The 24,424-nt window shown below is 38.2% G+C and overlaps 1 protein-coding gene across 9 annotated transcripts in view; it reads right to left on the bottom strand.

The window, feature by feature from the left end:
* Nucleotides 1-18,721: 18,721 nt before the first annotated feature.
* Nucleotides 18,722-24,424, bottom strand: part of TLE4 (transducin like enhancer of split 4) — a 139,818-nt gene continuing 134,115 nt past the window's right edge. For all 9 annotated transcript variants that reach the window (XM_011375498.2, XM_011375499.2, XM_011375500.2 and 6 more), the window contains 4 exons: nucleotides 23,213-23,360; nucleotides 22,620-22,770; nucleotides 22,173-22,249; nucleotides 18,722-20,398 (listed from right to left, as the gene is read on the bottom strand). In XM_011375498.2, the coding sequence (XP_011373800.1) occupies nucleotides 20,291-20,398; nucleotides 22,173-22,249; nucleotides 22,620-22,770; nucleotides 23,213-23,360 (484 nt within the window). In that variant the 3' untranslated portion in view covers nucleotides 18,722-20,290. The remainder of the gene's footprint in view (nucleotides 20,399-22,172; nucleotides 22,250-22,619; nucleotides 22,771-23,212; nucleotides 23,361-24,424) is intronic.

Here is a 24,424-nt window from a genome sequence, read left to right as displayed (position 1 = left end):
GGGGACAAATTCTGGAGCTTGAAGAAAACACTAATTTCTAAGAGATACACCTCAAGGTATGCACCAGCCAAATGCACTAAATTCACTCCTGGCCAGATGTGTAATCTTGGATCTCTGTCTCCATTCATTTTCCAGTGAGCCAAAAGGCTAGCCTAGACCCAAATCTTAAGCTGCCTTTAAAACTTAAAGCCAATCTAATAAGCTGGGCCATTGCTTTTATTTTCCAACCTTCTTCAGGTCTCCAGAATTAAGTAAGACACTGCCTTCTGTTCCTCATGAGCCAAGTCCAAATGTGCGAGAGAATTTTTTAAAATATCAATTTGTTTTGCTCTTTCTGTATTTTTCTTTCCCTTCTCCTAGATAGCCAGATCTTTGTGTTTACTTCCTTGCTTTAGAGGAGTTTGTGATCCATAAAAGCAAAAATTGCCTTTAGACAATTTGATTCTCAGGCTTGTTTTTCCAGAGGCATAGGGATCTTGAAAGAATCATTGTGGAGATGGGGAGCAAGGGGGAATTTGAAGGCTGCTAAAGGAAGCAGAGATATTTCTCCTAAATCCTACAGGCATTAGGGTTGGCAGACCCTCAAACAGTGTGACCTACACCCAGCTCTTTACAGGGTGCCAGGACCCCAGAAGGGAATGGCTGTGGGATTCTGGAGAGTTTGGACTCTGGCCACCAGGCTTCAATGGCAGTGATAACTGAGATGGGGCCCCAGCTCTGCCAGGAGGCTTCAGAACTACTTGCCTTCAGTGAGTCACCTAGCTTAGGACAGACAATTTCAGTGGTCAACCTGATGTCCTGAAGTGAGAGGACATCTTTTGATCTCCGTGTAAGCTTTCTGATTTGTCCTATGGCTTTAGAGAAAGAAGAAGAAGAAGAGAATTCCATCTTCATATCCTCCTCTGTAATGACTAAGATTGGATTTTCATGCCCTCTTGGACAGATGGAGACAGAGATGAAATAATAAGGAAATATTACATTTATTAAGCACTTGAAATTTCGCAGTAAGATTTATAAGGATAGAGGAGAGAAGAGAGAAATGAGAGGGAGAAATCAAGCCATATCAAAGGGAGGAGAAAGGGAAAGGTGGGAGAATGAGAGACAAGAAGGAAAAATGTGGCAACAGTTCAAATAGAAGCCCACATGCCATAGATCTAGATAATTATAAGATACAAAACAAGTTAATCAACTGCTAAATAATATATATTCTATCCCATTCCTTGACAAATAAATATTCACAATGGTAGGATGAACAACTTTGTTTAAGGCTATGGCTTTTGTATGACTAAAAGTCAACAAACTCTCAACGATGACTGGACTTAATTATATTGTGCATATCTGGGTGTTTTCTTAATGGACTAATAATATTGGATAAGTACTAAAATAACTCATTAATTTACAAATATGCTCCATAAAATTTGCTTTTCTTGTCTTTGTGTCAGCAAAACTCTAATTGTGTTATAATCAATGCTTCCACATATTTTATATGTTGTCAGTATGCTAAAATAGACACTTTTTCTTGAAATATAGTTCTCAGGTAACGTTTATTATTAATTTTTATATGGAGAACATTTATTCTACTAAGGCAGTAGCAAATGAAGCTGTTAACAAAATTCCTTTATATATCATGCTCAAACATTACATTTAGGTTTCAAATAATAGGTTATTTTTACAAAAATACTACAAGATATTTTAACTTCAACATATAAATGGTCATATCATGATTTCCACCATCTTTAAAGATGATTTTCAATGATTTCCAGACTACTATCAATTTGGTTAATAAATTTCTCACCAACTAAATTATTATTAAGTCTGTATGGATGTGCATCTAAATATACTTCTCACATTATATTTAGATCCACATTCATACAGATTTCATAGTAATTCAGATCATTTTAGAAAATATTCCTAAGATTCCATGTGCTAGTGCTCTGAGTGCTAATTTGTAAACATCTCTGGAACTACAAAGAGAAATAAGAAAGTGGATGCTCAGCACTACTGGGAAACGATATTTGATCACACGAGACTCTCTCACAACTCACACTATCAAAGAAAAGTGATTTGACAAGTTAATTAATTTGTCTTTTCTCTTACCTAAGCCTTTCTGCTGCTCAAATCTTTTCACACACACCAAGGTAGTGTTGTCTCTGATGTAAGCAGCAGTATAGCCCATAAATCTTTAGGGCATTTGGATGCAGGTTTTTCTTGTTGTTTGTTTGTTTTCTGTTTGTTTGTTTAGGACAAAGGGCAAGAAGTGAGCAGTATTTTCCCAGGGCCTGAACCGTGTTAGTTCTGAAGGTTAATGTTTAGGGTTACACTGTCCCAGTACTCAACACTGGGTCCCATGTGACAGAGGTGACCATGTGTTCTTTTATTTACGTCTCTTTGTGGTAAGTAGAGCTCTCTAAAGTGTGAGGCCAGGGAAGGACCCCTTTTGTCTGGTCTAAGCTCAGTACTGAGAAGAAAAAGGGGAATAAGGAGAGGGGAGGCAATAAGAGGAAAAAATACAGGAAAACAAATGAGAAAGAATCTCAAGCTACCTCCCATACCCTCAAGAATTAAAGCCTCTGACCTAACAGCCTCAGTCAAAAATACTCCTGGTCTCCAGAGCACCCAATGAAAAATCTTTAGCTCGCCTATGTTAAAGAACTTCTATAAACAAATACATATAAATATGTAACTGTACATATTTTAAGTAACTTACATAAGATATAATTACATTATATAGAATTTAAATATATAAATATATATCTTCTTCTTGTTTTTCTACAGCAAATGAGACTATTTTCCCAATTCCTTTTGCTTTACCCTCGTTAGAATCCCTCTACTGATAGGAGTTTGGGGGGTGTAGGTATACAATGGTGGAGACAACACACATCATATTTGGCATTACTAGTTCCTAGATTTAGGATTTCAGGGAACAGGAATTTTGGTAAATTCATAAATTCATATGGAATTGACCATTTGCTGAGGTCAATTTTTTTCAATTTATGAATAAGACATTTCTAATACACTTATACATAGTCATGAGGAACATAAACTTAAAGACCATTTCTTTAAGTTGCTTAGTTTTTTAAAAATGTATTTATTACATTTATTTATTCATTTGTTGCAAAGACCTGATGAAATCTTCACCAGGAACAGGATCTTGTCCTTGGACCAACTTTTGGGATCAAGTGGTGTGTCCAACCAGTTTGAGCCAATGAAGCTCTTGCAAGGTCTTTACTGAAAAGCACTGCAGAGCAATGATACTGCTGGCTTGCTTTTTTGTGTGAACAGGTTGGTGAGGAATTTACTAACCAAATTGATGAAAGTCTAAAAATCATTGAATATTATTCATTGCCTTGACTGCAAAACCTCTTTGTGATGGTGGTCCTGAAACATCAAGCCATCAAGGTGTTTTTGGCTTATTTGGACATTAAGCATAAGAAAATTATTAGTATATCCATCTAAATTGAACCAGGAATTAGGGAAGGAGAGAGAAAACAGATGTCACTGTGAGAAATATGACCAGGTGAAACAAACACACACTCTAAGGGGCCAAATGACAGCTGGATGACAATCTCAGAGGAATGAGCGAGGACTTTTTGCTCACCGTGAAAATTGAAAGGCTCACACAGTATTGACAAATGGCTTATAATCCCCTCTGTAAAGCATGCCTGGCGCTGAACTACAGCATGTAGCCTCTCAACAGAATTGCCAGAGTTGGCTGGCCACTGAGCTCCTGCCGCTCCTCTACAGAAGTGAAAAGGCATAAGTCATACATACCTCTAGCTACAGGGCAAAGGCTCACTGCTCTCCTAAGATAATCGGGCTCTCGGTGCAACCCATGGCACTCCTTCCTCATGGAGTAAAAGGCAGCTAATCATGAGCTGTCAAGCCCAAGTGGGGTAGATTGAACACAGCATTTACTGGTTATAGACTTTGGGCCAATCACTTCCCTTCCCTGAACCTCCATTTCCATGCATTTAAGTTGGGCCGATGCCACCTACATAATTGTGTTACTGATGGAATTAAATAAAATGTTGTAAGTGCAGTAACCTACTCAGCAGATACTATTATCTCTTGTAATGACGTTATTATTTTTGTACCTGAATATGATTATGTACCATAATCCTCTCAAATTTTCTACAGGCCCATCGTCTCAGAAAATGACTACCACCATCAAAAAATTAGAAGGAAGAAGAGAATGCCTGTCATATTAGAGGATGAGTTGTCACCAACTAGCTATGGGCAGCCCTGATACTCTGTGACACTTCAGCCAGCCCCAAATCCTAACTCAAGCATGAAGATTACTGCTACAGGAAGCATCCCTTTCAAGAAGCGCATTCAGACAGCGGCTAGTTGCTGGGCCCCTTTTTTTCCTTCTGTCACTACTTGCCAGCTCACGACAGCTGAGCTGTCCTGTCAAATACACACTGCCTTCACACACATGCAAAAAATCAAACGGAAGCTCCCCCTCTATGGCAGGAACCAGATTCCTTCTATTTATAAGCAGCAGCCCAACAGGCAGGCTTTATTCTGTAACTTGCATTTCTCAGCAAGCTGCACCAGAATAGAGATGTGTTCATACTTTCCAGTCACCCAGATTGCCACTTGAAAAAGAGAGTGATAGACAAATATGGTGCAACCCGTTTATAACATTTTCCCATGTTTAACTTCCAAATTCGAGAGTCTTAAGCACAGTTGCCAAAAGCAATTTTTTTCTGAACGTAACATTTTTTTCTTGGTCTCTTAGTAAATGGTAACTGAATTTTTTCCCCCTACTGTTTCTTCTTAGAGGCCAAGAGTTTTTTACTCCCGGTCTGCAATACCCTGCCTGGGCTATCACCCAAATGGCTTTCACACTTAAAGTGAGAAAAAATTAAGTGCTTCTGCAATTGAAAAATGGATCTGTTTGCCTTGGATTCACAAAGTTCTCTTTACTGAACTATTGCTTTGAGACTCCAAAGCTAAGTGTACCAATGAGCCTACAATGGTGTCAAGAAGGTAAGTAGAAAATGAAGAAAATTCCATTTTTTCTCTGTCTGGAGCTCATCTAGGTATATTCACCTAGTTTTTACCTCTAGATGTTTTTTTGGGGGGGGTGCGGGGGGGTTGGATTTCTCACAGCTGTTCTCTGGTTTTCCTACAAATGAGTCTAGTATAACTTCAAAAGTTGTCATCTTCATATCATTTCCACACAGTGACAGTCTAAAACTGTTTGCTGACCACATTTTTATAAGTTCGTTACTTAGAAGGAGACTTCACCTGTGCTTCTAATATGATATTGAATTTATCTTAATGACAGGAAAAAACAGTTAAACTGATATTCCTCAATGATTATTCTCTTTGGAGGGCTAAACAAATCTCTTTATTTATCAAAAGTATATATTATTCTATAATCTGTGTATGTCTTTTACAGGCAAACTTGCCAAGGGGGACATATATTTGAATCATTTTGCCTTAAATCTCTTTACCTATTTCATTAAGCATTACTTATTGTCATACCCCTGTAATGGTAATGTTATAAATGCTAGCTTTGTTTAAGGTCAGCAATAGAGCTGTGGATGGTGGCCTAGCAAATCTTTTAAGAGTTTGTCAATTTGTAAAAAGCTCTAGATTTCAGTTCTTTGTTACCATGTTTACTTTTTTTAAAAAAATTAACTGCAAATGTTCAGTCATCATTTTCTTTAAGTGTTTCCCCTTACATGACTTGTAAGTGAGCTTCATGATGTTTTTTAAAAGCAATTTAAAAAATTCAGCAGGAAGGAGTGAGGCCACAAAACAGTAAAAAAGTGGAGATAAGATCTACATTTGAGACTGAGGAAGGGACAACCCTGAAAATCATAGAGTAGTCAGTTTAGTTTTCATACCTGGAAAATACTCGAACAAATCATCGAAAAATCAATTTGCAAACACCCATACGATCACAGAATACTAGGTAATAATCAACATCGCTTTGTGAAGAAGTCTTGTCAGAACCATCTAATTTCCTTCTAAAACAGAGTGACAGGCCGGGTAGATCAGAGGGATGAAATAGCTGTAATGGAGCTTGAATTTTACAAAGCTCTTGATTCTGTCTTCCATGATATGCTCATCAACAGATTATTTTAGAAAAAAAAAAAACTGTTGTAAAGGTTTACTAAAAAGCACAGCTCTCAGTGTCTCAGCATCAAATTGACGGGTAGTGTTTAGGTAGGGGCTATTTGGTGTGATATTTGGCCCAGGAATGAGCGACTCCTGGATGGTTTAATAGGCTCATCAGTCCCAAACACAGTCCTAGCACATGCTCAATCAACACTATTCAACAAAAGAATGACATAGGTAGGATAGCGATTACATGGTGAATTAGCATGACTCTAAAATAAATGGGTAGGTAGAGACCAGCGTGTTAGAAGTGAAGAATATTCACCCCTCCCCATGACGAGCTAGCTCCCTAAGGGCACCTGGGACTATATTAGGTAAAGGATTTACATTGTTTGGGATATATTTAGTTGTAAATTATTTTGACATGTTTTATAAATATGCAGAAATACTGGTATAACAATTATTTGCGGGGTAATCAAATTATATAAACTCAAACTTTGTAAAATGTAAAATGAATGGTATATGAAATGCTGGGTTAAGTAAAAAATGTCATATTCTTAAAACATTGTGGGATGAAAATTTTGAGTAAGATTAAGTGATATAAAGAGCCAGTACGTAGGAGTCAGGGTTTAAAGACTGGTTTGGCCACTTGTTAGCTGTACAACTTTGGATAAGTTATTTAACCTTTCTCAGTCTTTCATGTTCCTGTATGTAAAATGGGCCTCCTAAATCTTATAGAGTTGAAATCAGAAATGATATTTTATTACATCATACATACTCATATACACAATGTATTTAGGTATATAGCTACATTCCTAGAGTTAGGCATTCTGTAGGCATGTGATAAATATTAGTTCCTCACTTCCATTCACATGTAGGAAAATCCACCTCAAGAAAATAACATAATAGATTCAGTAACACACCACCAACTTCCTATCTTCTGCTATCAATCTGAAGTCTTCAATGGCTGTCTAATGTTCGCCCATGTTTCTCATCCCCCATCCCTAGTTTCCATATTTTAGACACCAAACTCTGTCTAGTATTTGGCTTATAACATGGAAAACAAATTTTCTGGTGGATACCTGAGGCATCTGCCCAGACATTACACTCCTTCCCCTTCTCCAAGGGTACACAGTCATGACAGAAACGGCTGTGTTTTCTCATATCCTCACCATCTTGGCCACAACCAATCCATCTGAATTGGGCGCTTTAGTTCATGTCAGCCGATTACCACCATCACAACTGACAATTCATGGGTGAGCTTCTGATCCAGACCAGGTCTTCAGAGTCTTTCCATAGAATTGTTTTTAAACTGGACCTCAGAGAGTTTGAGATTAGGTAGCCTCTCCTTTATTAATAATGTCCATCGGACCAATGGAGATGTTTCTCCATTGGAAAAACCAGTCTGAGGAAAAGCCAATCTGTCCTAAAAATAAAACGGTACTCAGAGAACAGCAGATAAAAATGAATGGACAAGACCTGGCAACATTCAAATCCTGGTTCCGATTATTTCTGAGACTCAGCTACATCCATGCTTTACATTTACATTTACAGAATGATTTACATTCTGTAAATCAGCTCTTCAAACTTTTGGATTCCCCTAGCCAATAAACTCTCTGTTTTTGCTTATGCCTTTGCAGGTTGGGTTTCTGTCATTTGTAATCAGATTTTAAAACAACAATGACAAGAACAACAACAGCAAAACAACAACAAAACACTGCAATTAAAATCCTTTTAAAAAAATCTTTTATTATACCCTCAGATATTTACTTAGAGTAAAATCATAGAAATTGTATTTTTGAGTCAAAGTTTATGTACATTAAGATGATTGAAGCACATCATTTTAATAATTTCATTTTTTGCCTGCAGTATGAGAATGTTACCAAGCTCCCCCTAACATAGGATTAAAAACTTTATTTTTGCCAGTTTAATAGATGAAAAATGCTATCTTTAATTTCTATTCAGTTACAAATTCTAATATTTACTTCTCATCTTTGCTGAACAGCCCACTTGTGTCATTTGCCCAATTCTCTGTTGGTTCATTTTCTAATTGATTTATAAAAGCTATTTACATATAAAAATATTAAAAATTTGCCTGTGATATATGTTACAAATATTTTATACTATTTTTTTTTATCTGTATGGTTGCTTGGGCTCTTCTCCATAAGAGTGAACCTGAAAGTTAAGAAAGAACTACAATCCCCATTCCTTCTTTTTGAGAAATAGTACTATAATTGATCTTTCAGGGAATTCTCCAAAGCAACAATACCCATCAATTCTTAAATATCATTAAATTATTCGACTATTATCAGAATATAATCTACACTTTAACATTTTTTTAACCACTTAAAACCTCCAAATTTCATCCAATTTTCCCCTTTCCCAGGGCAAAACAGTGCAGCTGACTTCTAAGAGATGACTTTTTTTTACATGAAGGAAACACTCAAGTACTATCAGGAAGCTCTGTCCAATCTTGACACCTTTTCATCTGGACAACCTTCTTTCTTCTAGCAGGTCATTTATCTTGGTTCTCTTTTTTCCACTGTAACTAAAGAAAGTCTTCTTTGGATAGTTTACTCCTTAGATCTATTTAAGCAATAAAATCCCAAGAATTTACAGTTATAGGAAGGACTATTAATTAAGCTTACAGAGAAAAATAAATAGATACGGCTGTAAATGAACAAGTAATTCTGAAAGTCATTATTGGTTTAATAATAATTTGGAGGGGGATCAGAAATAAAAGGTGATGCAAAGAGAACTGAATAATGCAATTGAATTAACACGGAGGTAAAAACATCAACAAGGGACAGGATACAGACAGCCTATGTACTAGATATTTACTGGTATATAACTAATTATCCAAAAACAGTAGTTTAAAGCAGCAAAAATTTATTCTCTCCCCGTTTCTCTGGGAGATAATCCAGGAGCAGCTTAGCCAGGTGGTTATGGTTCAGCGTTTCTCATGAATCTGTAAATAACATGAGACCTGGGGCTGGAAGGTCTGCTTCTAAGTTTACCCACATGGGGGTTGGCCAAAGGCCTAAGCTGCCCATCACATGGGCCTCTCCATAGGGTGCTCACAACACGGCAGCTGGCAGACTGAGTGATCCAAGAGGGAGAGAGAAAAAAAAGACAAGCCAAAGTATCTTTCATAAGCTATTATTTCCTAATATGCCATGACTTCTGCACATTCTATCAGTTACACAGATCAATTCTGATACAATGGGGCAGGGGGACTACACACAGGTGTGAATACCAGAAGGCAGGATCATTGGTGGCCATCTCAGAGGCTGATGACTAAAGCCTGTGTCCAACTTGTTTCAGCTCTATTTCCTCGTAGTTCCGCCTATCTTAATTCTGAGGATTCTGTCCAAACCTCTCTTCCTCTCATACTGCACACAATCCTTATGCCCTATGCCCTCTTCTCCATCCCCGTGGATTCTATTACAATGTGAATACTGAAGACTTTCTCCTCAGCCTAGATATTTCTCTCTTGGTTCCAACTAGTATTTTCACTTTACTATGAGCCCTCTCCATGTGTTACGTCCAACACTAAGTGCCACTCCCCACTGCTCACTTCAAACTTCCTCCTTCTGTCTCAGGGGATACCACCATCTATGCAGTTGCCCAAGCCAGGGACCTGGGCTTAGCACTTAACTCCTCCCCCATCCTCCTCCACATGGTTGGGGCCACTTCTTTGGTTGGCCCTGCTCCACCTCCTTCCACTTCCCGCTAACAGAGCATACCAACCCTAGCTGCATGGGGGCTGGGAGTGGGGCCTAAGTTGGCCCATTCATGTTTTCTCTCCTGAGACTTCAAGTTCTGAGTGAATATATCTGAGAGATGGGAAATAAATAGCATCAGCAATTTTATGGCATCACTGGAAAAAAAACGGCCCCTTGGGCTTTTGGAGATTCTGAAGAGACAAAGCTCTCTGCTTCCTGCATCCCAAGACTGCTTGCTCAGCTTGCCCTGTGATCCTGTGACTTTTCCCCACAGCCTTCCAAGAGATCCTCTCCCCTTTTTTTTCCCTTAAGTTCTTTGTAGTCTCCATGTTTTCTGTCACTTTGGGGCATTTGTGCTTGATTCATCTGCACTGAGTTTTCACCCATATTCATAAATTTCTTATCTGACCAATCCCTACACAGTCTTCAGGTTTTGGCTTAGACGTCACTTCTGGAAGAAGCCTATTCTGATCTTATCTTCCAGAAATTACCATCTCTGTCCTATGCATTTCTGTATCTACAGTGACTAGCTCAGTTTCTTAAGATTAAGGGTCTTGGAAAACATTGGAATAAAGACTGAATTCTCCTTTCCTTTTAGAAATTTTCTTCCATCTTCTTGGTAAAAAGATTGTCCAAATTTTTCTTAACACAGTTGCCAACCTTGATTATTGCCGCATGGCAACTTCTATACATGTAAGTTAGTCAAACAATAGTCCAGAAAGAAGATATCCATTGAAATGATGTCTTATCTAACAGTATGAGGAGAATTGGGTGAATCAGAGGAAGAGCTAACATTTCTTACTGCCTGCTGTGCCAGACACTGACACGTGTACAATCATTACCTCCAAAGAGAGGGTGAAGTGAGAGAGGCATCAGTGTTCAATTCTGGACACAGAAATACTTCCCTGGACTGTTGGAGATTTCATGACTTTTCAGGGACCACAGATGAACAGGATTATAGTTTTGCAACATCCCTAAAATATGACCCTTAAAACACTTAAAACACTCATAGCTGCTCAATTCTCCTCTAGGGACCCAATTACGCACTTGTCTAAATAGCTATGCATTCCTGCACTGGCGCTGGCAGACGCTGTATTTCACAGAAAGCAATTCAGATAGTAACTTAACTGGTTCAAGTTCTATGATGAGATCTTAATTAAAACTCTACAAAGTCATCTCTCTGAATTCTCTAAGAGTTCCTTTCTTGGCAGTAGAGAGAGCTGACCTTTTTAAATACAGGTATGTGATATTAAGCACTCAGAGTACATAATCAAACTGTCCCTGAACTAGAGCAATAGATCAAAATGGCTTTGTGGACCCAAAATAGAGGCTCCCAGGATTTCAAGCAATCTGTATTCGTTGCCTTGCAGCTCAGTCTATCCTGTAAATGGGGCCTTCGGTTACCTCAGTGCAATTTAACATGACTGAAAACAATTCTGTTTTAACCACCATTGCTGGGCCTTTACGAGCTCATGAGTCAAAACTCACGCTAGTAATCAAAGAAAATCTTCCCATGTGACCCATCTCTCAAACAAGACTATTGTTCATGCTACAAAGTGCCTTCCTCCCCGCAAAAGGAAACAAGGCCAAAATAAAACACAGCATTTTATTAAAAGAGCAATACAAAGTTAAAAAAAAAAGAAAAGAAAAGAAAAGTTAACCACATTTAAAGGTTTAGAAGAGAAAACAAAACAAAACAAAATGTGGATTAGGACACTGCCAATCAGAAATTGAAAGATAGTTTTGGTGCCACATGTTTTTTGCTGACACGTTTGTTACCATTAAAGTATACTGCTTTTAACAATGCTTCTAGTCTAACGATTAGACTAAAAGTCATATAGAAAATACTACCACCAAGAAGCAAGCTTCTTAGAGCTGCCGACGCTGTAGCAAAGCCCAGGCCTAACTTTTTTTTTTTCCCCAAGAAAAAGTATGGAATTTTGTTTGGGCATAATAAAAGAGTAATTTTTGGTAACTGATTCGAAGGAGGGATGCAGAGAGCATATAGAAATAGCATATGGGAGTGAGACAGAGCAACACAAAGAGGGAACCAAAGGAACATTCTGGGAAACTTGTTCCAGTCACTGCCCTGCTGACAGTGGTAAGAGGTGAAGGACACGGGCTCTGGGTGTCAGACAGAGCAAACTTAACTTGTCATTCAATTCACTTGAGCTCTGTGGATCCCATTTCTCATGTGTAAAATGGAGATAACAGATGTCCACAAATCCCTTATTTTCAATTCAAAGATAGAAAATTCGAAAAATACCAGAAGTTTTGTCATGATGCATTTGGAGCAAAACTGACCTGAACTGAGCTATAGATGTTTATAGTCATCATTTAGTGTGAATGTTCATGTTTTGACCCAGAAATATTAAAGTGCTTGATTATGGAGTGCTGTTGGGTGGAATACAGTCACAAAACAATTAAATACTTACAAATAAATTTCACCAAGGAGGTGAAAGATCTCTACACTGACAACTATAAGACATTGATGAAAGAAATTGACAAGGACACAAATAAATAGAAAGATATCTCATGGATCAGAGAAACGGTGTTAAAATGTCCATATTACCCAAAGCTATCTGTAGATTCAATGCAATTTCTATCAAAATTCCAATGGCATTTTTCACAGAAATAAAAGGAAATGATAAAATTCATATGAAACCACAAAAACTCTTGAATAGCCAAAGCAATTGAGAAAAAACAAAGCTGGAGGCATCATACTTCCTGATCTAAACTATAATATAAAGCTATAGTAATCAAAACAGTATAGTACTGGCATAAAAAGAGACACAGATTAATGCAACAGAATTAAGAGCCAAGAAATAAATCCATGCCTATATAGCCAATATTTGACAACGGGCAATGAGGAAAAGATAGTCATTCCCATAAATGGTGTCAGGAAAACTGGCTATTCACAGGCAAAAGAATAATATTGGACTCCTATTTTACATCACTCGTAAAAATTAACTCGAAATGAATTAAAGATTTAAATGTAAGACTTGAAAACATAAAACTCCAAGGAGAAAACATAGAGAAAAAGTTCCTTGACATTGGTTTTGGCAATGACATTTTGGATATGACACCAAAAGCATAAGTAAGAAAATAAAAAAATAAAGTGGGACTACATCAAACTAAAAAGCTGTCTGCGTAGCAAAAGAAATAATCACAAAATGAAGAGGCAACACACGAGAGAAACTCTTTGCAAACCATATATGAGATAAAAGGTTAATATCCCAAATATATAAGCAAATCATATAATAGCAAATAATCTAATTTAAAAATGTGTAAAGGACCTAAATAGATATTTTCCTAAAGAACACGTACAGATGGCCAACAGGTACATGAAAAGATGTTCAACATCACGAATCATCAGGGATATGCAGATCAAAGCCACAATGAGATATCATCTCACACCTGTTAGAATGGCTATTATCCAAAAGAGATAAATGTTGGTGAGAATGGGGAGAAAAGGGAACCCATGTGTACTGTTAGTGGGAACATAAATTGGTGTAGCCACTATGGAAAAGAGTATGAAAGTTCTTCAAAATACTAAAAATAAAACTACCATGTGATCCAGAATCCCACTTCTGGGTATAAATCCAAAGAAGATAAAATCACTCTCTTGAAGAGATATCTGCACTCCAATTCACTGCAGCATTGTTTACAATAGCCAAGAAATGGAAACAACCTAAGTGTCCATCGAGAGATGAACAGATTAAAAAGTGATACAGACACACACATGTACATAACAATGAAATACTATTCAGCCATGAGGAAGAAGGAAATTATGTCATTTAGGACAACATAGGTAGACCTGGAGGGCATTATGCTAAGTGAAATAAGTCAGACAAAGAAAGACAAATATACATGGTCTCACTTAACTGTGGAATCTAAAAAAAGCCAGATCTATAGAAACAATGTAGAATAGTGGTTGCCAGGGACAAGGGGTAGGGTGGTGGTGGTGGTGGTGGCAATGGAAATGTTTAAAGGGTACAAACTTCCAGTTATAAGATGAACAGGTTCTGGGGAACCTAACATACGGCATGCTGACTAGAGGTAACAATACTGTATTATGTATTTGGAAGTTGTTATGAAGAGTAAATATGTTTTTACTACATACACACACACAGTTTCTAATTATGTGAGGCAATGGATGTGTTAACTAACCTTATCGTGGCAATCTTTCACAGTATATGTGTATCAAATCGTCACACTATATCTTCAATTTACATGTTATGTCATATTTCAATAAAGCTGGGGAAAAAAGATAAACCTTTATAAACTTGAGCAACACCAACTTGCCATATGTTAGTTGTCCCTGCAGGTCTGTGGTCAGGTTACAAGTCTACGTGACTTTTACAAACCTAATGGCATGTAATAGGAAAAAGACATCGTACCACTGTTCTCTGTAACTGATGCAAAGAAAATCTTTGGCAAGAAAAAGATACATTGAAACAAGTACAAAATTCCATGAGATGGAAATGCCGTCTTCCTAAAGTCTGAAGGAGCTGAACTCTGTCTTGCTCACAGCACGCCTGCAGGAGAACGTCTGCAAGGACCAGACCAACCTCCTCAGACTGAGCCACCCAAGTGAAAGCAATTCCTTCCCCCTCAGACATTGGAGCTAAATCCTTTACTTTTAGTCAGCTTGAGTCACTGATAAAATTCTCATTAGGGGTACTTTATGCTTTGTTTTACACCACTGCTCAGGAACCAGTGTCTGTGAACCAAGGCCTTTGGCCTCATAATCTTCACAACCATCTCGTGCCTGGGAGGCTGCTCTCGTTCTCACCAAAACTCTTGAGGCTTAAAGGCGTGCCTGCAGCGGAGCCTGGAAACCCTGAGTCTCCCCGCTCAGTCATAAAACTTGAAATCACATTTCATTAACACTGATTACTTGGAGGAAAAATTAAAGAAGTTATAAAAATCTGAAAGATTTAAGAACAAAGTTTAACATGATTCCTTGAATGAATCCAGAAACAGAGCCTTGTTTTCATTTGTCTGGGAACTGCTAACAGGCTTCAGGGGGCTGCTTTGTTCTCAGCAGCACCAGGCTTCTCCATATGGGATGCATGATGCCAAAACTTGGCCTAATAGACTGAAGCGAAGAGCATTTTAGATAAACTCTTTTAGGATAAATATATATTCAACTAAAGTTCTTCAGTTAACGAGTTGTCCTATAAGGAAAACTGCTCTGCTTGATGCATGGTGGTTCGGGATTCTCATTCTATCCTCGTGATGGTTCCTGTCAGTGTCTCTTCCTGTCCCTGTGATGCTGACCTGAGTTTTCTTTGCTGGAGCTCTGGTGATCACAAGGCCTGCAGCATTTTATCTTTGACTTAGTTCCTACCAATTCATTCTACTTCCCCACTTCCTGCGAGAACAAAAATCTCTAACTCAACTCCTACTTTCTGCCACATGACACACAAATTACCAGTGTGGCCAACTGCTGCTTGGGTCTGGGAAGAAAAGATGGGCCACTAAAAACCATTTGGGCGTTTGGGAAGAAAAGATGGGCCACTAAAAACCATTTGGGCGTTTGGACTCCACCAAGAGTCCAAGAATTTACTGCCTGAATTCTCAAAACCCAAATACCTCACATGTATCTTCGTGTGTGTGTGTGTGTGTGTGTGTGTATTTTGCTGGGCCCAACTCAAATAAAGCATGACATTTATGTGAGTTTAACTCTTCTTCCAAAATAACATAAAACTTGTTAGTTCTGGATGTTCTCATTAAGCCACGATGTGAAGTTAATGGGCGAGGCTCCCTGCTTCAGGTAGTAAGATGCCCTGGGTCACCAGGGCCTCCAAGGCTGTGCCTGGGGCAGGTCGCTCACCCACCAGTGGGTTTCTGCCTTGCATGTGCCACACTTCGTCTAGGGGCTCAAAAGTCAATTTGTCATGGATTTAAGGAGTCTTCAAGAAGCTATGTGATACAAAAATTTCAAGCTAGTTAACCTGCATGAAACTGAGGGGCAATGACCAGAGAGCTGGAAGGGTCTGGAACACTCCTTTTGTTTTTTTTTTTATAATCTGCCATGCTGGGCAGCTGGCAGAGAATTGTGATCTAAAGTTTGGAGCCTTGGGGTTCAAGTCCGTTTGTCTTCCTTAGGAGGATAGGGAGTTTGGGTAAATCACTTTTTTCATCCTGTTTTTTTGTGCACACTTGTGTAAATTTAGTATTCTGGCATCCAGCACGTCCAGGCCTGCTGTGAGATCAAATGGGACTTTTGTGAAAACACTTGGGCTCATAGTTTTCCTTTGGACCACAGGCAGCCCAGTGGGAATTCTTCCCTGCAGGCCGAATACCTAAGGTCCCAGTTGAGAATTTCCTTCCCTGGGGGTAAGTGAACTAGAGACCAGTGTCTCCTCCCCTAACCCCCATTCTATTTGGGATCCAAAAGTCTGTTGCTTGCTGCCAAAAGCCCAAAGCAAAATAAAATGTTAACAGCAGCTTATAACAAAAGAGTTAGTTTCTACCATTACGATAGCATGGCTGTTATAATGTTCTAATACATGAGAGGTTTTTTATGTGCCCGGGTTACCAAAAATAAGCTATTTTCATTGTCTTTTCTGAATGGAAGTATGAACTGATAGGCAAATTAATGCAATTAGCTCAAAAGAACAGAATGGCTATTAGCCACTGATGCCCCAGTGAGAAACTGAGGGGTGGCAGGCCCCAGAGCTCCTTGTTGAATGCCACTCTACAAGTTGTCCAGGGGCTGGGTGGCTACAGAAATGGGTACCCAAGGATGTCAATTTTTTTGTACCAACATCTTCAGAATTTTGTTAATTGCTTAATGCTGGGCAAGGAATTCCAGTACAGATTTCCCTACAACTGCCAAAAATGTCAGTTGACAAATACCCTCTGTTGGACATCTTCTTTCTGTGTTATACAATGCCAGTGCAATAATGTCCAGATTGAAGATACAAAAAGTGGCTGAGTTGACAGCTGAGGGCGTCACTGATGACCTCGCTCCTCATAGCCTCCCACGGGCACTGCTCCTCTGTTCAGAATGCTGCCCTTTGACTGTGGGATGTCAATTTCCCCTACTCTTGGCTGCAGTGTCCCAGAATATCAATGTTATGTGAGATGGTTTGAAATTGTTTCTGAATATCCATGGCTGTGAAATTCCAACCACCAGTAGGTGTTACAGGGCTGCAGTTATCAAGTTTCAGCATTCACTATTCCAGGACAAGGCTGATCTTTTGTAGCTCACTGGCCGAGAAGCCACCTTGCTAAGTAGTGGCCCAAAAGGGAGGTGGGTATCTGTAGAAACTTAGAGATCTTGGAGATTATTACTTTCTACTTGACCCGCCGGTCTTCAGAAGGTCTTGATGGTTTTTTTTTTTTGTCCTAGCTCTTGGTAGTTTTACATGTCAGTCTTCCAGTTCTATACCACCTGTTCATTGCAACTAAATCTTCCCTGGTTCTGGGTGATTCCTGTCTTTGTCGTTCTTCAGACTCTGCAAGACAGAGTAAAAGCTATAGTAAACCAAGTTATAATTACACATCGACAACATAAAGCAGCTCCGTGCAGATCAATCCGGGCCTGAGATTTGTATCAAAGATATAAAATCTAATCTGATAAAACCTTGACAGTAAGAGGAAATAGATGCCTATTTAAAAAAGGTAGGTGTATTCATGCATTTATTTCAAATTTCAATCCAGTACAATAGATGTTTTGGGTCTCTCTCTAGAAAAAACTGAAGGGCATCACAGACTTGACCTATAAGACACCAAATGGACATTTTAAGTTCTTGAAGCAGGTACTTTCTCCTTCTTGAAGTATAAATGCAGTATGCAAGTGTCATACTGCTTGTGCCAAAGTGATGATTATTTCACTCCCAATCTCTCTCACTTTTAAAGAAGTTTTTACAAGGATACACAGAAATTGAGCTAAAAATACTTTAAAAATGTTATCATCTGATGTAGCAGCTCTCATAGTACTTACATTTGAAGTGCTGCTCCAGCACTACTGGTGAACACTGCTGAACTCTTGGCATGTAAAGAGTCAATACCTCTTAACAGCTGATCACTGAGCACACTCTAGGCCACTGTGTGGCCTTCTACCCGGTGAAGTCTCAAAGTGTCAGGTTTTTGAGTCCCAAGAATTTAGAAGCCTTTAAGCTCCTCCTTATACTGAATCTTCACACCCAACCAGCAGCAGCCCAAGAGGCCTTGTGTATTCAAAGACTTCAGTGCATTATGTTGGAAATGTTTTCCAAACCCAAACGGCTGGAAATGGTTATGTGTGGGCTAACTATAAAGCAGCGCTGGTCCCAGAGAACCTACTCTGACGATGGAAATGTTCTATAAATTCGTGTTTTCCAATACGGTAGCCAACAGCCACATGTGACACTGAACACTTGAAATGCCACACTAACTAGTGTGACTGATAAACTGAATTTTTAACTTTATTTTTACTTTTTTGCTCTTTATTTTTAATTATTATTTTTTTTAATGGTGACATTGGTTAACGAAATCTGGTAAGTTTCAGCTGTACATTTTAACTCTAAGGCACATATATATTTACATTGTGTTCACCTCCCATAATTAGATTTCTTTCTGTCACCAAGAATTTTTAATTTTAATAAACAGGCACAAACAGCCAGTAGTAACCATATTGAACAGGACAGTTCTAAAGCACCAAGGCTTTGGGTAACATGACAACTTTTCGATAGTGTTTTTTAAACCAAAGAGGCACTTGGAAAGTATTTGGTAGTAAGCTACCGCTCTTCCTTCCAGCTCTTCTCAAGTAAAAGTAAAAATAAAAACAAAACTAAAATAGTAACAATAAAAAACCCACATTAAACACTAATCCCCCTTGAATAAAACTAGTACTTTTTAATAGCTGGGAGTGGCATAGTCCAAGATAAAAAGAAACTAAGGCCAGCAAAACAAAGAATTAGAAATAAGCATACTAGAAGTTATTTATGTTTAATGCTTAAAAGTCTGAATGCACAAACAATCTACCATTATAGAAGTACTGGTGGTCAATACAATGCATTAGAACTATGTACAATGCACAGTTTAGTATCAAAATCTTTCTACACTGTAGAGTTTTACGAAACTGTTAATGACATCAAACACTAAGCACTTAAGACACCATTTTTTTTTCTGCTACCACATTAGGAACGTCAATGGACAGTCCATTTCAACTTGCAGCATCCATCCATTTCTAGTATGAAATTAAGTAATTTTCTACTTATACAATAAAGTTTATCTACACGGTTCTCTTGATTTTGATCCATAGCAGCAAAGGCACTGTACATCAGCAGATCCACAGACTTAAAAGATTTTTAAAGCATTCAAACAAAAAATAATAATAAAAAAGGAGTCACATATCATAGTTTAACAGCAACAACAACAACATAAAAGATAACACAATGTTTCTGGCACAATGGCACAGCCTGTGTCCATTTCAGGGACATCCAACTAAGACATGGAAAGAACCGGAGGTAAAGAAAGCAAGTCCTCATCCCAGGTGGGAGTCCGTTCTTCCTGGTTTTCAGAGGGAGGTCTCTGCAAATCCTCCTCTGCTGTCCTGGCTTTGTGAAAGACTTGCACAGCGGGAGGAATCTGCGCAGTCTCCAGAGAACATGCCAAAAAATAGCCCATCATCTCTCCTAATGACAAAACCGCCCAAAGATAAACATCTCCCTTTGCAAAGAAACATGGAAAAAATATCCAGAAGGGATTAAGTTCTCTCTTTGAGGCCAAATTTAATTTGTTCATCTGTCTATGCTATGATAAAAAAAGGAATTAAAAACATATTACAAAGACGCTTGTCAACAAGTCAAAAAAAGAAAAAAAATTCCAATTACTTTTACCGAATACAATCTAAAGCTATAGATATATTGGTTAAAGTTTTCCAAATAGACTCAAATGAATATGACGTGGCCTGTCATGTTCTACTTGTTCAAACTCCTGAACATCTTGAAAATAAGTAGAAAACAAAACAAAACAAAAAACAAAATTCCAACAACACAGCAACATATTGCTTCCATATGTAATTATACATTTCACATCTCTATACAGTCATTAGTCTACATTTAGCGACATTTTTAATCAATTATTTTAAACCTTCCTTTCCCCTCCTTTGCCAAAAAAAGGGGGGAGGGGTATCAAATACAACGCATCTTCATTATCAATGCAGGAGCAGACAGATTTATTTAGTCAGTCATTGTTAGAAAGCCTTCTTTAAACAAAATAAATATATTACAGATATAATACATAATTAAAGATTCCATTCACTGTTAAGGATGGTTATTCCATGTTCTTCCAAGTAGATAGCTGAAGATTTGGTATCACAGGTTCTTAATGAGTATTCACAATTCAACAGCAAGGAGGAAGTGGGGGGAAGGAAGGGGAGTAAGCGCCACAACTGCAATGAGTATTAGAAATCGTTGGTTTTAGATGCGGGGCGGGGGGAGGATGACAGAACAAAGTGCTACAAGGGGGAGTCCAGTTCGCATGAAGATTTGTCCTTAATAAATAACTTCATAAACCGTGGCCTTCTTATCCCCAGAGCCAGTGACAATATATTTGTCATCCACAGAGATGTCACAGCTAAGCACCGATGAGGATTCTTTGGACTAGGAAACAAACATATAAACAAAAATGTTAAATACTGAAAGAGAAACCCATGAATACTGAGAGGCAGAACTGGAGGACCTAGGGCAAAAAGAAGCGTAATATACTCTGTCGATCTAACAGGCCCAAGAGAGGAAAGGCAGTCATGGCGTTTCCTTAGTGGCTGAGCCAGGTGCCCTCCTAGGGACACTTCACCACATAAGTCTACAGGCTCTTGCACCAGGGACATCAGGTGCCAGGCAAGTCAGTGGTGCGAACACTTCTGCTGAGGAAGCGACGCCCTATTTCAAACCTATTCTCTAGACAGTTAAGAGCCAAGTATTTTTAGTATGAAAAACCTTAAACTTCACTCAGATGGCTTGGATTCAGGGGGAGCTGTGAGACACCAGATGCATCACTTAACCTGTCTGAGCCTCAGTTTCCTTACCAAGGCAAACAGGGAAAGATATCTTACCTGTCTGCCCGCTCTAGAGAGTTGTCATAACGTTCAAGTGAAGTTAATACATAGGCAAGAGGACTGAACACATTATATTTTTTGATAGGAAATGTAAAATATTTCTAAAGTAAAGCCTAATTCCTCCCCTTGTAAACAAAGAACACAAAATTGCAAGTATGGAGGGATTCAATAATTAGAGAAAAAATGTATCATACTTTGAGTTCTCGATATCTTGTTCAACTGCACTAACGACAAAGGGTTCACTGTTAACTTTTAACTGAACTATACTAACAAACAATCAAAAAACCCACAGGTTTTTAACCAGGACTTTGAAAACCTAAAAAGTAAATGTCTGACATGCAGCTGCTAACCTATCAGCGTTTCTCAAACTTTATTGACTGAAATCTGAATAAATATAGTTTACTTCACAACCCAGTATATGCATAAGATATAATCCCTATACTGAATACAAAAGATGCACTCTAATATTTTTTTTTAAAAAAGTCCAGTTGGGACCATCTAAAAGGTTGTGAACCACAATATAGCAAGAATCAGTGATTTCTGTTCTATTTATCTTGTGTAGTATTTTCATTAAAAATTATGTATTTTTGGATTCAACTGAATTCTAATCTACTCTATGATGACTTAATCCCACTTCATCAAGAAAACTGCAAATCTTATACCATTTCTAAAAAAAGAATATCTAAAAAATAACTTCCTAAATAGAAAAGATTAAAACGAGAAGTCTTTTTAAACTTGCCTATGAAATTCTCACATGCCAGTAAGAGACAGAGGAGATTGTGTGTACATATGTCTACAATTTGGTATTCCCACAAATAATCGCACAAACTACAAAGTACTACTGAGTCAACAGAAGAATAATAAAAGTTTATAAAATTAATCAAGATTTATTGAACATTTCCATAACATTCTTTGGCAAAAAAAAAAAAAAAAATCAAAGAAATAACACTACTAAGAGCATTTAGTAAAATGCTTAAATTTTAAACAAAAATTTAAAAAACAACAACACACACACACACACAAATCACAGAGACATAAAACCTCTACCCCAGCATATAAAAAAGGACTGAGGCATAAAGAGCTGGTTGCACAGCATCTTGGCTCTGGGCTCAGTGAGAACTGGAGATGATCCCCAGCTCCATGGCTTGTGGCTGTGACACAGCCTCCCTCAGGCAGTTTTCTACTCTATGTAATGCAAATAATACTAGCTCCTACCTCCTAGGACCTAACTTGCTTTTTTAATCTGAGAGGCCGCATGGAGAATTTAGTTAAATGAACACCATGCAGTGAACACACAATAAGCGAAGGCTGAGTGTTACCTGGAATATACTGGCCCCGTAAGGTGTTCTCCAGGCATTCAGAAGGTTGTCCTTTCCAGTGCTTACAAACCATTTGCCTACAGGAAAGGGGTTTTGAAAAAAGCAATGTTTGAGTTACTTTGTCAGATACCCAAGATTTGCTTTACAGAACATCAAGCTATTTATTTATTCACAGAAAACTCACCTAATTGCAACAAACAAGAGTTTCTTTTCACTGGAAAAATAAAGCCCACTCCTTCTACATTTACTGAGTCATTTATAATTATGACAAGGACAAAGTGTCTTAATGCCAAAACAATTACATGGCATTAGAGAAGTAGGCATGTATAAGAAAGTAATATAATTTTAGCATGTTAATGAGCTAAAGGATGTGATTTAAAATGAATCAGCAGGAGGACAGAAGGAATGACTCTGGTTGTCAGAAAATGGACCAGAGGGCTTGCTTACCACAATGGGCAAATTTGAGTGACAGCACACAGCTTTCATGCAGATGTAGCTGGTATTTGTCTGGTTTGGTGACATGCAGCACTTCCACATTACTGTTCTCCATCCCCACTGCGAGCCACTCTCCGGTTGGGCAATATCCCAGAGAAAAGATCTAGAATTAAAATATGTGATAGTGATGGTGGCTACAGAGGATACACTTTCTTTAACTAGGAGGTACTGTTTCTTCTGAGATACTACTTAACTAATCAAGGAAATCAAGATAATTTGACTTGTTCAGGAAGATATCAAAGCCAAATGGGTGATTCCAAAGTAATGAGACAGATCTCCACAATACAATTTACTAATCAATTATGTAAAATTCAAATATATAGAGTAATGGACTTTGAAATAAAAAGCAGCTAAAACTTAAATGAGATCTTTTAATCCTTTATAAAATATATATTGTTTTATCTTGACAGAAAACAAAGAAATTTTCAGCTACCTAATCCAGAGTCAAAAGTGACTTTGTCACATGATAAAGGAATTGCCCCTTAAGTATGTAATACATTTCAAAAAATCATTTCTTCTGAAATGTCACAGACACAAGAACACACCTGTGAGGTGAAGTCGTGCTGCTGCAGCTGCCGCCCTTCGCGCAGGTCCCAGGATCTGACTGTGTTGTCCAAGCCGCCCGTCCAGAGCTTGGTGCCATCATTGGAAATGTCAATACAGCTGGCCCCGTCTGTGTGGCCCTGGAATTGCCTGAAAATGTTAAAATGGAGGGAAAACCCTTGAAGTTAGTTTTTAGGTGAACTCATTTTAGAATTTCTCAGCAATCAATTTAGTTGCAGGCCATATTTGTAGATTTTATTTTGGTTTATTATGTTTTTTAATTATTCAAAGTAATAACAAAGCATATACGTAGAGAGATTAAAATTTAATTAAGATGCTGAATTTCCTACACATTTTGTTTATCTGTGAACACTTAGGAAGTACTTGAAATTACTCTTACACTAAAACACAATATAACTGATGGAAAAAAAATCTTCAACTGAAATAAAACACACAGCAACATGTATGTTAACAAATCAAAGATATATTCTGAGACCTATTCGATCACTGTGATATGAGGAAAGAAGAGAATTTAAGAGGAAGCAAGGAGTATTTCCCTTCTACGAAGCTCTGGGGCTGGGTGCAGGGAGCAGAACAAATTCTTCCAGCGAGCAACAATGCAACTGTAGGCGGCTGCGTAAGACCAAGAGGCCATGCTCTCAAGTAAGACACACAGAAAGAAACAGGGTAACTCAGGTACCTCGGGAGTTGTTAAACTACAGAAAAGACATTGCGGGGAAGAAAAGATGGTAGTAGTTCTTCATAACCACCTTACTAAAGTGATGACTATTTTGTCTTTGGAATCATACACAGTCCTATAAATTATCTTACTGACAGACAAGACAGTAGAAGCCTCTTCTCCTTGCACACCTCTCCCGACTTGTAGCTAGGCTTAATTATAACCTTCTCACACCCTCTAGCAGATCATAGCTCTTGCTCACTGCTCTTTCAGGTGCTAATATCTGGAGACTTGTTTCAGAACTTTACCTATCAACACCAATCCTATATAATCTCATTTCTAAACAGGTATCTTAGTTATGTTTATCCATCCTTAAAGGTGGGACTACAGATAATCCAGACCTTTTCAGGGTGAAGAGAACAAAACACAACACCTGGGGGCACATGGTAGGTGCTCAATAACCATTTGTTGAAGGAAGGAATGTGTCAGATACAAATGGCGCCAAGAATAACTCCATACACTGTAAATCCTCTCA

The sequence above is a fragment of the Pteropus vampyrus genome, unplaced genomic scaffold, assembly GCF_000151845.1.
Source record: "Pteropus vampyrus isolate Shadow unplaced genomic scaffold, Pvam_2.0 Scaffold273, whole genome shotgun sequence".
Lineage (NCBI taxonomy): Eukaryota > Metazoa > Chordata > Mammalia > Chiroptera > Pteropodidae > Pteropus > Pteropus vampyrus.
Note: the sequence above shows the minus strand (reverse complement) of the source record. Positions and strands in the feature narration are given on the sequence as shown.